The 14,518-nt window shown below is 35.7% G+C and overlaps 1 protein-coding gene across 3 annotated transcripts; it reads left to right on the forward strand.

The window, feature by feature from the left end:
• The first annotated feature begins 3,815 nt into the window (after positions 1 to 3,815).
• Positions 3,816 to 10,532, forward strand: LOC123219243 (polyadenylation and cleavage factor homolog 4-like). Of its 3 annotated transcripts, none has more exons than XM_044641076.1 (7): positions 3,816 to 4,346; positions 4,737 to 4,838; positions 4,931 to 5,185; positions 6,265 to 7,098; positions 7,726 to 8,685; positions 8,800 to 9,348; positions 10,296 to 10,532. In XM_044641076.1, the coding sequence occupies exons 1-7, from the start codon at positions 4,062 to 4,064 to the stop codon at positions 10,338 to 10,340; spliced, it is 3,030 nt and encodes a 1,009-aa protein (XP_044497011.1). In that variant the 5' UTR covers positions 3,816 to 4,061; the 3' UTR covers positions 10,341 to 10,532. The 3 variants fall into 3 exon arrangements, with proteins under 3 accessions (XP_044497011.1, XP_044497012.1, XP_044497014.1); XM_044641077.1 differs by having other exon boundaries at positions 4,207 to 4,346; positions 4,951 to 5,185; XM_044641079.1 differs by lacking the exon at positions 3,816 to 4,346 and having other exon boundaries at positions 4,944 to 5,185.
• Positions 10,533 to 14,518: the final 3,986 nt, after the last annotated feature.

Below are 14,518 nucleotides of genomic sequence, written 5' to 3' on the forward strand. Positions count from 1 at the left end.
ACGGTGGGAGAAAATATGAAAACTGAGTATAATCAAAATATATGAAAAGGATAAATTGTTATAAATTTAATTATTTGTTTAAATACTATACCTTTGAGTCTCATTTATACTTTGCCCGCATGTTACACAGAAGATGATGACAACAGCATCCATGGTGGACATCTGGAAAGACTTCAGCCATTGCTGAGTAGATAACATGATGTCGATCTGAGATTATTGTCAGCTCAGAGAGGTCATGGATGCATTCTTTAATTCTACTGAGAAACCAACACCATGTATCGTGATCTTCTTTTTTGCCGACACCGAAACCAATAGGATATATCTGATTATTACCATCAAGAGACACCGCAATAAATAAATGCCCCAGATATCCTTTAAGTAAGGAGAATTGCTTCACGACGTCTTTCAATTGGACTTTATTATGGAAAATATCACCAACCTTTACACCATTCTCCTCTCGGATCGATCTGAAACCACCTGATGATGCTAATGGCTGTGGAGGAAAATCACGAAGCCACCTAAATGGATCAGTGTGGACATTGTCAAAAAATGGCCCAGAATAATTTCCACCACCTGAAATAGGATCTTCAAGCTGCAAACTATCCATACCCTGGGTAACTGATGTCATATACTCAGGCTCTACATCTTCTGAAAAAGGAATATCGGGCATATCATTTCCATCAAAGTCACCCCAATCAGGAATTATATTTTTTTCTCCATGAGCCCATGAGTTTGCAATGTACAACGGGTCATTACTGAAATTAATCAACTTTTTCAAATCGTATTCTTTTTTGACCCCACTACTTTCTTCTTCATCTTCATCTTCTTCTTTTTGCCCTTCAATTGAGGTACATGTAACAAAAACGGGAATACATTCCTGTAAGTACTGAGACATATCAATAAGACCCTGGACATCTTCATCATTTTGGATTTGTATGGGGCAGTCGAGCTCAATTTTTCTTGGCTTCATTGATAGTTGAAGGTAGTTTGTCATTGGATCAATACTGCAAGACTCCGTCAAAAGCTCAATAAATCCCTCGAATGTTGTTCCATAAGGGATTTTAATCAATTATTTGGCTCCTCCAACATATTTCATTGTGTTGTTGCCACCTTGAATCCATTCTCCCTAGTAACGAATCGATGCATAACCATCCATTTTAATTATCAACCCTGCAATGACAAGTTTTTGAAGATAATTATTCATTTATAATAAAAAAATCTATAATAACTATGTAAAACAGTCGTACAATTATTAATAAAAAAAAACTCCTCATATTTTTCTAATATTTTATTTATCCCCATATAATTATTTAACAATTTATATAACACTTTCATATGTTATCTTATATCAAAATACATATATCTATTTTTAACGTTCCATTTAAAACGTTTTTATAATATCTATACTTTGAAATAGATATTCAAATTCTATACTTTGAAATACTTTAAAATGTCAATAATCAAAATTTTTTTTAGAAATCTAGAAAATATAAGTCGATATATCCTAAAACGGTGAAATTCAGAAAATGAAACTGAAATTGAAATTCTAAAAGTTGAAATACCCTAGAATGACAAAAATCGAAAAATTCTTCGAAAATCTGAAAAATATGAGTCGATATATCCTAAAACGGTAAAATTCGAAAAAATAAAACTGAAATTCGAATTCTCAGAGTTTAAATACCCTAGAATGGCAAAAATTAAAAATTTTTTTGGAATTCTGAAAAATACTAGTCGATATATCCTAAAACGTTGAAATTCGAAAAAATAGAACAAAAATTCGAATTCTAAAAGTTGAAAACCCTAGAATGGCAATAATCGAAAAATTCTTCAGAAATCTGGATAATACGAGTTGATATATCATAAAACGGTGAAACTCAAAAAAATCTAAAATTTCAATTATAATACGCCTACAATGTTTAATATCAAAATGCCCCCTTAATTTTAATAACATTTCATTAGACCCCTCAATTATCTCTTTTTTATTTAACACCCTTGTATGTTGTCTTGTATCAAAGCAATACCTATCTATTCTTAACATGTTATATAAATCCTTTATATATTGTAAAATATAAAAAAAACCCATATTTATCTAAAATTACATTTAACCCCCCATATTTGTCTAACATTTCATTTAACCCCTATATTACAACATAAAAACTAGACTTAACAAATAAAATTAACTTTTAGACTAAAATTGGTATAAATACCTTTTTTTGATGAATAGTCTTTTTTCGAGTCGAATTCAAAAATACGAACTTCTTTCGTCCGAACGAATCCCTAGTAATTGATCTTGAATAAAAATGAAAGTGAGAGTGAGTGTTTGAGTGATATGAGAAATGTGTGTAATAAAAGTGATTGAGGAGGGTTTATATAGATGAAGGGAAGGGTAATTTTGACATTTTAGAAAAAGTTATGAAATAATAAAGAAATATCAAAATGCCCATACAATGTAAAATATCCAAAAACTCCCTATATTTATCTAAAATTATTTTAACCCCAATATTTGTCAAACATTACATTTAACCATTATATTACGACATAAAAACTAGACTTAACAAATAAAATTAACTTTTAGGCTAAGATTGGTATAAATACATTTTTTTGATGAATAGTTTTTTTTGAGTCGAATTCAAAAATACAAACTTCTTCTATTCGAACGAATCCCTAGTAATTGATCTTGAATAAAAATGAAAGTGAGAGTGAGTGTTTGAGTGATATGAGAAGTGTGTGTAATAAAAGTGAGTGAGGAGAGTTTATATAGATGAGGGGAAGGGTAATTTTGACATTTTAGAAAAAGTTATGAAATAATAAAGAAATATCAAAATGCCCATACAATGTAAAATATCCAAAACCCCCCATATTTATCTAAAATTTATTTAACCCCCCATATTTGTTAAACATTATATTTAACCCTTATATTACGACATAAAAGCTAGACTTAACAAATAAAATTAACTTTTAGGCTAAGATTGGTATAAATACATTTTTTTGATGAATAGTCTTTTTTCGAATCGAATTCAAAAATATGAACTTCTTATGTCCGAACGAATCCCTAGTAATTGATCTTGAATAAAAATAAAAGTGAGAGTGAGTGTTTGAGTGATATGAGAAGTATGTGTAATAAAAGTGAGTGAGGAGAGTTTATATAGATAAGGAGAAGGGTAATTTTGATATTTTAGAAAAAGTTATGAAATAATAAAGAAATATCAAAATGGCCATACAATGTAAACTATTAAAATGCCCCCTAATTTTAATAAAATTTTATTTAACCTCTCATAGCCAGTGATGAGGGTTTATATAAATGAGGAGAAGGATAATTTTAGTATTTTAGAAAAAGTTACGAAATGATAAAGAAATATCAAAATGTCCTTATAATGTAAAATATTAAAATGTCTCATAATTTTAATAAAATTTCATTTAACCCCTCATAGTGAGTGAGGAGGGTTTATATAAATGAGAGGAGGGGTAATTTTGGTATTTTAGAAAAAGTAATGGACATTTTTTCTTAAGAATAGTGAATTTGGGCATTTTTACTTGAAAATAGTGATTTTGGACATTTTTGTTTAGTGGGAGGGTATTTTGTCTATTTTTGATTATTTCCCTTATTTTTAATAGTATCACAAATAAATTAAAAAAGAAAAAAGTGAGACGGCCGGAATCGATGTCCACGTATTCACACATTCAGACAAAAATTTCAGTTACTTGTCTTGCAAAGATCCACTTGGCTCCACCTCATCACATTTCCAACCGTTGATTATATCTGAACTACAATGTTGTTGCCTTTTGATTTTCTTAAAAAAAAAAAAAAAAAATTTTGCCGTCTCAAGATGATTACAGCAGTTTGTTCGTGCCACAGGAAAACAGCACTCATGCAAAAGGTTGTTAATGTTCGATGCTAACAGAAGAGATTTCTAATGTTGTCCCCTAACCCTAACGCTAACCGTAATTTGTTTCCATTGTTATTAATTTTTTTATGAAGTTGAATGGTATCAGAGAAATTTTTATAAAACCCTAGAGCTTCATCTTCAGTTGCCTTCAGTGCCAATATTAACAGCAAGACGATGCCAAATGAACTGGCGCAGAAGCCGCCGCTGCCGCCAACCATAATGGATAAGTTTCAAGCTCTTTTGAAGCAACGAGAGGGGGAAGCTAGGGTTTCTTTGGCGGTTGGGGATGGTGACGCTGTGGCTCTCGGGACAGACGAGATTGTGGAACTTTACGAGATGATGTTAGCGGAACTTACTTTTAATTCGAAGCCTATCATTACTGATCTCACAATAATTGCTGGCGACCAGAGAGCCCATGGGGAAGGCATTGCTCATGCAATTTGCGACAGGATTGTCGAGGTATTATGTTTGCATTGTTCAATATGCGCTATAAATAATTAATTCAACTTCAATTTGTGTATGGCTAATTTTAGGTGTTTCTATTTGATTTGATTCTATTCTTTTTGGTCAAGTTTTATCAAGGTTTAATTTAGATGGTTGATTTTCTTTTTTTTTAAAGTTAGTCGATATAACAATTTCAGCATTTTCGGTTTTATTCTGAATTGGCTATTTTTACTTAGAATGATTTGGTTGGTTGCTGGGAATATAATTGAAATTGAAAATAAATAGCTCTTTCTATCAGTATATCTGGGAATTCAAACAGTTTTTAAATTTTTTTTGTTTGTTCTTTTAATTCCTTTTCGTGGGGAGTCAGATTGTTATGTTCTCATTGTTATTTTGGGTGCTCAGGTCCCAGTTGAGCAGAAACTGCCATCTTTATATCTTCTTGATAGTATTGTGAAGAACATTGGCAAAGACTATGTTAAGTATTTCTCTTCTCGTTTACCTGAGGTGAGTTATTTGTAACATATATTACATTAAATTTTTCATATTTCTTTTAAAGAACATGATTATTAGAAAAGTTTATTTTATCATTTCTCTAGATATTTTGTGAAGCATACAGGCAACTTCATCCTAACCTTTATCCTGCCATGCGACACCTGTTTGGGACTTGGTCAACTGTGTTTCCACCTTCAGTCCTCCAGAAGATTGAAACACAGCTGCAGTTTTCTCGGCAAGTTAACAAACAATCAACGGGCTTTAACTCTTTGCAGCCTTCTGATTCATCTCGACCAACACATGGCATACATGTTAATCCTAAATATATACGTCAATTGGAGAATTCAGCTCCAGATAATGTAAGCCTTTTCAATTAAATTCTTCTCTCACGCATCTCTTGCAGAAGCTCATGAGTGTTAGCTGCAGAATCTGTTTATTAGTGTGGATTTTTATGTTATTGATTTAGGAGGAAAAGTAAAGCCTTGAGGATTTAAAATTACTTCATTCCTCATACATCGGTTATATTATTCAATTGGATTATATATGCATCATTTTACAGATCACATTTTGTATTCATTTTTTTTGGGACTACAACTACTGTCTTTTGTAACAAAAAGGTATTATTGATGAAATTAATTTACATCTGTCTTTTGCTTGTTTGTGGTATTATTCATGTTAGATACTGCTAAAAATTGAAAATTCTTCTGAAAAATATTGTTCCAATTCTGAAAGATAATCTGTAAACTTGCCGTTCTCTGGTGCAATTGGTCAGGTTTTTGTGTCTATACTGTGACATCAATTGATGTGAATTCTCATATTCAGAATTTTGAGGTCCACCATTAAATGGCCCAATTACACATACTGCCAAATTAGCATGATTTACTCTTTTGGGAGTGTTTGCCATGCCTTGCATTTCTTTTCCACTAGAAAGATTTAAGGAGAAGGGAAAATGAAAAAGAAAAAAAAAGAGAAAGAAAGAAAACTATATTAAGAACACTTGCTGGATTGGATGCTGTTGGTAACACTAGTTTTATGCTGGGCTTCTTGGTGTCAAGCTCTCTCCTTATAGATGCATGTTACAGGTTTCAATAAGACAATGCTTATTGAACATTTGAATGAGAAAGAGCAAACTAAGCCTTCTGGAAGCCTAGAAGGGTGGGTTGGGTATTTCTTATTTCCTGTGTGCATTTTCTCAACAGTTTTTATGCATTTGTTTCTTTTTCTTTTCCCCCTTGTCCATGATAGAAGGGAAATTGGTGTGGTATGCCTATTTCCTGTCAGTGATCTTATTTTTATTGCTTTGCCAAAGTGCCAACCTGTTTAGAGTTTTTGTATAATTTTTTCAGCTATTCACTAATCTGTTTGTGCTTATCCAAATGAGCATAGGTTAGACCACATTTGACTTTTAAAATTTGAAAATTGTTTATACCTGTTGCAGAATGTTCAACATCTGAGAGAAACTTCTTCGAGTCTGAAACTTTATGGTCAGAGGTCTGCCATTGGATATGATGAATTTGATGCTGATCTTGCAGAGGTTACATCATCGCATGTTGCAGCCCAAAGATTGAATTCTACTGGCAGTGTTGGTTGTGCTGCATCTTTTGCCCTTGGAGCTAACAAGCCACATCCTTCTACTTCTAGACTGGCAAGAGCCTCATCGCCTTCAAGAATGGGATCTGATAGAATTTTATCATCTAACGGTGATGAATTTACAGTAGAAAATTCTCCTAGAAGGCTTCAGGTGGCCTCACCATCACATCCTGTGTTTGATTATGGATTAGGGAGAGCAACCGGCAGAGATGAGGAGTTAAGTGAATGGTGGAGAAAGCAATATTCTGATGTTACTAACAAAACATTTGAAATTTCTTCATCTTATAACCTTAGCAATGGACTTGAGCACCAGGGGCCTAGAGCTTTGATAAACGCATATGGAAGTGACAAAAGAATTTCCAATAATAAGCCTCTGCATGTTGAACGCCTATATGTTAAAGGAATGGGCAAGAAGGCAGCGCCAAGGTCATGGCAGAATACTGAAGAGGAAGAGTTTGATTGGGAAGATATGAGCCCTACGTTAGCAGATAGTGGCAAGAAAAATAATTTCTTGCCATCATCTGTTCCACCTTTTAAAAACTTTGGTACAAGGCCTGACTTAAGAAAATTAGGCACTGGCACATTGGAATCTGATATTATGAGCAATCACTCTAGTCAGGCACAGCAACCGTTGATTAATGATTCTTCTATAAATGTTGACGAGGCAGTTTCCTTGCTCGGTGTATGCTTCCTAATCTGGTTTTTGTGCCCTTTTGTTCTGCAGATATTTCTTTTTGTTAATACAGATTCCGTAGAATGTTTTTACTTGCAAAAGTTTGTTATTTAGGTGGGTCTAAATTGTACATGTTTGTCATTATGTTTATTATAGATGACCATAAGTATAATGTATAGGAATCTAACTGTTGTATGTTAGAAGTGTAAGACATGATATGCTGGCTATGGGTGTCTCTCATTTGCTGTTGTGGCTATTCAAGAAAGCCCTTTGCCAGTTCTTTGAAACTAAACTGGCTACTTAAATGCTTGAATCGGACTGCCCCTTCGGGGCTGAATAGATTATACCAAATAGGTAAAATCCCATTCTAATAACTGTTCCCACAACTATTGTATCAAGTAAACTAAAAATTTAATCTTAATATGTCATCAACAGGTTTCAAACCTATGCTCTCTTGCTTGGGTGCTCTCACTTTTGTCACTTTAGCTATCCCTTGGGGGTCTTGCCAATTCTATTTTCTATATTTAACATGGAAAAAGTCACTGTTGATTTCTATAAGAAATAAGCGTTTTATAATTAGTTGTTAAGTTTGCGATTTCTATCTTGCATTTTAAAGGTATTATTTGTTTCATGCAGTCTGGCCATGGATTGACAGTTAAGATGTCTAGCTTCCAACCTGAGCCAAATCAGAATTTGGGTCCACATTATCCTCATGAACCATGGAATATGCCACATCACTTCTCACGGTCAGCACACCCTCTGAATTCCAGCAGCGGGAGGGGAAGTGATTTCCGGTTTCCTTTTTCATCAGGTTCTGTATCTTCATTGGGTGATGACAAAATGGCTCCACTTGTTGACAAACTGTCGAATGTTGAATCACAAGTCATCAGGCCCCCAGCAGTTGCATCTAAGATAGGTTCTTTTGCTTTGGACTCAGTTAGTGCTGAGGCATGGTCAGCCTCCATACCATCATCAGCTGGGGTATGGCCTCCAGCAAATGTACATAAATCTCATCCACCACCTGTGTATCCACTGCAGAAACAGATCAGGAGTCAATATGATTTGAAAAATTCTACCAGTAATGTCATGAATCAATGTCTAAATAAGTTGATGTATATGCCTCAGCAGCATTTTAGTTCTGAGGGCAAGGATCTAAGTTTGATGAAGCCACCACAATTGCATGATCAGCATGCTAATTTGAATCAGCAAAACCACGCCCAACCACAGTCTTTTCCTTCTCAGGAGGCTCACAACAACTCTCTTCCCTCTGTCCCAGCTTCAGTCCAACCTCATCTACTGGCAGCACCGGTGAACCATGGGTACAATGCTGTCATGAGTATGGCTCCGGCCAATCCTGTTCCTGCAGTGCAATTACCTTTATCAATCAAAGATTTTCCGAACAGCTCCTTGCATTTGCTGAGGGGAACCTTGCCACCTCTTCCTCCAGGTCCTCATCCATCTTCTCAAATAATACCCATGCCTCAAAGCACAGGCCTTGTTACCCCTGGGCAACCACAAAGCACTGCATTTTCTGGTTTGATTAATTCTCTCATGGTTCAAGGATTGATCTCATCGACAAAACAAACCCCTGTACAGGTATTTATCTGATTTCCATTATAATGCATCTTCCTTTTTGTTTTGATCCTTTTCCCCTTAAAATAGCTTCCTTATGCAACATAAGGTTGTAAATGAAAATAATTTAATGTCCAGGATTCTGTGGGACTGGAGTTTAATGTTGACCTTCTTAAGATGCGCCATGAGTCTGCAATAAGTGCCCTATATGGCAATCTTCCAAGACAGTGTACCACTTGTGGCCTACGGTTCAAGTGCCAAGAAGAGCATAGTAGTCATATGGATTGGCATGTGACTAAGAACCGGATGTCCAAGAATCGAAAGCAGAAGCCTTCTCGCAAGTGGCTTGTGAGCGCTAGTATGTGGCTTAGTAGTGCTGAGGCATTGGGAACTGATGCAGTTCCTGGATTTGTACCCTCTGAGACTGTTGTGGAAAAGAAGGATGATGAAGAAATGGCCGTCCCTGCTGATGAAGACCAGAATGTGTGTGCATTATGTGGAGAGAAATTTGATGATTTTTATAGTGATGAAACAGAGGAATGGATGTACAAGGGGGCTGTCTACATGAATGCACCGGCTGGGTCTGCAGCTGGCATGGATAGGTCTCAGTTAGGTCCTATAGTGCATGCTAAATGCAGGTCGGAATCTACTGTGGTTCTCCCTGAAAGATGTACACATGATGAAGGGGTATGCTTCTAATTACTGCTTTAATCATTCGTATTTGTTGGAAAGTCCTGTAGATCATCACTATCGAATGGAGTTTTTTGTTTCCATTGAATGTTTTTTATGTATTGGAGTATCTATTAATGTTCATCATATACTCTGGATAACTACAATTTCTTATTTTCAGCTATAGTATTATTCTTCCAGTGTTTTTCTATGTTGAGATACATCTGCGTCCCCTCTTGGTGATAAAAGTGAATCAGTAACTAGTAATGGACTTGGTTGATGGACTACGGCATCACTACTATATATCTCCCTTGATTTATGTGGTTATGAATAAATAGTTTTTTGGATTTGCAAATAGTTTTTCCTGCCAGATCTTCTACAGTTGTTTGTTCTCTGGTGGCTTATGAAATTTATTTCACAGAATGCTTTCATCTCTCATTTATCTCTGAAGAGAATTTGTTGTGGAGCTGAATTTTCATGCCCAAAGATTTCATATCCATTTGAAGATGAATAAGAATTAGATTGATTATGGCAATTAGTTTAGGATGAGTAGATAAAAATTTATCGTGCAACTGAACTTTTAGTGTCAAGTTGGAGATGCACTTGGACATAATTAGAATCATTAGAATGATTATGGCATATGGTTTGGATTAGTAGATTAAATTTTGGCTGTTGACATTTAATACTTGGTCCAAATGACTGAACTTTTGTGCATGTGGAAAAATTGTTTTGGGCAATTGGGTACTGGGCCTTTATTTATTATTCATAAACTGGACATTTAATCTGATGGTTTGACTATCTTTTATGCTTTATTGTTACATTCTACTGTATATTTATGTTAGAATACCTTTAATTGCAAGCTTATTAGTTTCAGTACATTTAATTATGCTGTTGAGACACTTGTAACTAAAAGCTTGGATGCAAAATTCTGTTATTCTTACATTTTCTAGACATATGACTTGCAGGGAAATACTGAAGAGGGTAGTCAGAGAAAAAGAATGCGGAGTTAACTTCTATTAGATGGCTTCAAAATCTTTTGTAACTTGTTGAGTTTGGTAGTGGTAACCTCATTATTTTGAATTAGTTGGAGATTGAAGTACCTTGGCTCTACGCCAGAATCATGTACATGTATAGTTGGATTAGTATCATGCACATTACCATGCAGCAAAGCTTATAAATTCTCTTGCATTCTTAGCTTTTCAGCTTGTCTTTTTGTCAAAATTTCTAGAGGAAATATTGACCATTCTTCATTGTGTTAGCTATTGTTGGGTTTTAAAAAACGAACATTTGATGTGAGGGTTGGCGGGGAAAGTACTTTGCACTTTTAACTATTTAGGTGGAAAAGAAAAGGAAAAAGATTGGGGGGGGGGGGGGGAGGGGAGGAGGGGGTTTGTTTTGCGGCGGGGATGGGGTTTCAATGAGGTTTTTGCAAAATATGTTTTGGTTGTTTTGTTCTGACATTGTGTAGGGATGTACAGAGAACTTAATCTGGTTAGAAGATTCTGTGCGAGGATCTCTCTCAGTTTGTTTCAACAGATGGATTGATGGAACCAACAGTGATTGTCGAGGCAACTCTTAAAAAACTTTATTTTTTATGAACATGGTTATTGTACACCTTAGAATTTCAGTAGCAAATTGTTTATTCTAACTTTGTTGTTTGGATATTATAGAAATACTTTAACTTGGTTTAATACAATTCTGTTTCTTTAAAATTTTGTTTATGTTGTGCAGAGTTGCTTTTTGAGATTGCAATATACACATTTGGTTAGGTTGTGAAGATTGAAGTTTCATATTTGCTCTCATGTGTAGTTGCTTTCTTGGTTTAATACAATTTCTACATCATAACATATATTTGCTTTCATGGATAGATCGAACTCACCTTCAACTATTTTGTGAATAAGATCTAATTTAGACACTTGATGAAAAGCTAGTGAAAAATAACACATTCAATAATACACATAATCTAATAATAGTAAGTGCGAATCAATGTATTCACACTCTTAACTGGCCAATGGATTGCATTATTTTATAATTTCATTTGTTTACTAACAAAACTAGAGGTGTCAGGGTGGTGGTGGGTTGGCTCGGTCCATCCCCTTTTTTTCTGGCTTGGCCTGTGGGACATGATTTGTTACTATAGTAAATTGTACCCTGGGATGTGAAGTTTAAAACCAAGAGTTTTGACATAATTTCCAAACTAGCATTATGTCAAAAATGTATAAATTTCAAAATTTAGATTTGTTGCTTTACCTAAGTCAGCTGAATCAACCAAGAGTTCTTCCAATTTCCTCTAGTGTGGTTGAACAAGACGTTGACAACTTTGAGGAACAATGTTTTACTTTGGTGAATGAAAATTATAAACAATGTCCACTATGTATAAAATGGTTTGATGACCCTTGACACAACTTATTGGGATATTAAAAAAATACTACTTCTTGGGCCTACCTACACATTTTTATCAGACATTGTTTTATTAAACAATTATACTACTTTGTTAGTTAAATACCAAAACTACTCATATCTTCATCTTTATAAACACAAACAATAGATGTTCTTTTCAACACTGGAAAGACAAAATATATTTTCAGAGATATTACAGATAATTCATCTTAATCAAGGTTAGTGTTAATTTATACCATTTTCTTCTTATTTGCTAGCATAATAATTGCAAATCAAAGATTGTATACTATAAAATTTAGTAAGTAATGTAGTTAGAGAATTTATAAAAATAGTAACATTTATTCTATATTTTTTTTATTGAATGTTGTTATATGTGTATGTTAAAGGAGTTAGAGTACTTATTGGTAGGTCAAATGGGACATGGATATTCATTGAAAACGGAGTTTGTAGTTTGTTTTTCTATATGCTGGAAAGAATAAAAATAATGATGGGATCCATGACATAGGTGAGATCCTATCTAGTAGGCATAATCACCTAGGCGGGATCGCTTGGTATGCGATCTCGCCTACAACTTGTAGGCAATCTCAACTGTTTTTTTTCTAACAAAAGCTTTGAATGTTTGCTTAACAATGCAGGTAGGTAAAAATGGAAAAGGCTGGATTTATTATTCGTTTAAGAGAGAATTAGATTACAAGTGATGATAATGTAGTGAATTATATCGGTAAGAAAGAGAAATCGGTCTGTATTAACACAAATATTGATTCCGAAGGATTTGTGGGAAAAATATGCAATTGTTTGAGATTTGATTGTAGTCAGGCAAATGTCCACGTATTTATCACGAGTGATGCATCATGGGTCCTATTAAGATTGAAGATGATGATGATATTGAATATGTGATAATAGAAGCAAGAAGTTTATGATGATCGATAAAACTTTATGTTACCCAAACTCTTATTGAAGGAAGAGACAATCAACTAGATGAAAAGGTCTATATGGTAGAAAGAGAGGATCATTGCTTATATGATTGGGCAAAACAACAAATTTTCCAAGAACATGCTATGAATCATGGTGATAGAGATAATGATAATGATGTGGATGAGGACTACAATTCTGAGGATAATGACGATGATGATGACAAATTTCCAAGATTATATGATGATGATGACACAAATTGTAAATCGAGCGAAAACATTGTGAGAAGTCAAATCAATAAAAGGGCTAAGGCTAGCGCGGGACGTCATGGCTCCATAAATATAAGAGCATATATAAGTCATATTCATAATCCTAATCCATTTCAATGGGTTCTTGAGCTGATAGTAAATTTTGAGAATACTTGTAACATCCCTGGTCCAATAACCCGGCCCACTGTCAAGATATTGTCCACTTTGGACACACAGTCCATCATGGGTTTGCTTCTGGGCTTTGCAACCCAAAACGCGTCTTAACAGTTAAGGAGCTCACAGGCTATTTAACCAATCCAATTCTCCCACCACTAACCAATATGGGATCTATAGACAGAGCACACACAGACCCAACGTCTCTCCCGTGCTTTGTCAATGTGGGATTCGCCTAAGGGTGTCACATACACCCCCCTTACGGGACTCAACGTCCTCACTGAGGTTTGCCCCACCATCGTTCAAGAGGACACGTGGAGCTGCTCTGATACCATTTGTAACACCCCAGGTCCAAAACCCGGCCCACTGTTAAGATATTGTCCACTTTGGACACACAGTCCATTATGGGTTTGCTTCTGGGCTTTGCAACCCATGATGGACTGTGTGTCCAAGTGGATAATATCTTAACAGTGGGCTGGGTTATTGGACCTGGGGTGTTACAAATGGTATCAGAGCAGCTCCGCATGTCCTCTTGAACGATGGTGGGGCAAACCTCAGCGAGAACGCTGAGTCCCGTAAGGGGGGGTGTATGTGACACCCTTAGGCGAATCCCACATCGACAAAGCACAAGAGAGATGCTGGGTCTGTGTGTGCTCTATCTATGGATCCCACATTGGTTAATGGTGGGAGAATTGGATTGGTTAAATAGCCTGTGAGCTCCTTAACTATTAAGACGCGTTTTGGGTTGCAAAGCTCAGAAGCAAACCCATGATGGACTGTGTGTCTAAAGTGGACAATATCTTGACAGTGGGTCGGGTTATTAGACCAGGGATGTTACAAATGGTATCAGAGCAGCTCCGTGTGTCCTCTTGAACGATGGTGGGGCAAACCTCAGCGAGGACGCTGAGTCCCGTAAAGGAGGGTGTATGTGATACCCTTAGGCAAATCCCACATCGACAAAGCACGAGAGAGATGCTGGGTTTGTGTGTACTCTGTCTATGTATCCCACATTGGTTAGTGGTAGGAGAATTTGATTGGTTAAATAGTCTGTGAGCTCCTTAACTGTTAAGACGTGTTTTGGGTTGCAAAGCCCAGAACCAAACCCATGATGGACTATGTGTTCAAAGTGGACAATATCTTGACAGTGGGCCGGGTTATTGGACCAGGGATGTTACAAATGGTATCAGAGTAGCTCTGCGTGTCCTCTTGAACGATGGTAGGGCAAACCTCAGCGAGGACGCTGAGTCCCGTAAGGGGAGGTGTATGTGATACCCTTAGGCGAATCCCACATCGACAAAGCACGGGAGAGATGCTGGGTCTGTGTGTGCTCTGTCTATGTATCCCACATTGGTTAGTGGTGGGAGAATTTAATTGGTTAAATAGTCTGTGAGCTCCTTAACTGTTAAGACGCGTTTTGGGTTGCAAAGCCCATTAGCAAACTCATGATGGACTGT

This window comes from Mangifera indica, chromosome 6 (assembly GCF_011075055.1).
Source record: "Mangifera indica cultivar Alphonso chromosome 6, CATAS_Mindica_2.1, whole genome shotgun sequence".
NCBI lineage: Eukaryota > Viridiplantae > Streptophyta > Magnoliopsida > Sapindales > Anacardiaceae > Mangifera > Mangifera indica.

What these genes read in the sequence shown, in the direction of transcription:
- LOC123219243 (XM_044641076.1), top strand. Translation starts at nt 4,062, where the DNA reads ATGCCAAATGAACTGGCGCAGAAGCCGCCGCTGCCGCCAACCATAATG. An exon ending in AGAATTCAGCTCCAGATAAT is followed by an intron (nt 5,186 to 6,264) that starts GTAAGCCTTTTC and finishes TACCTGTTGCAG; the next exon opens with AATGTTCAACATCTGAGAGA. An exon ending in CAAAACAAACCCCTGTACAG is followed by an intron (nt 8,686 to 8,799) that starts GTATTTATCTGA and finishes TTTAATGTCCAG; the next exon opens with GATTCTGTGGGACTGGAGTT.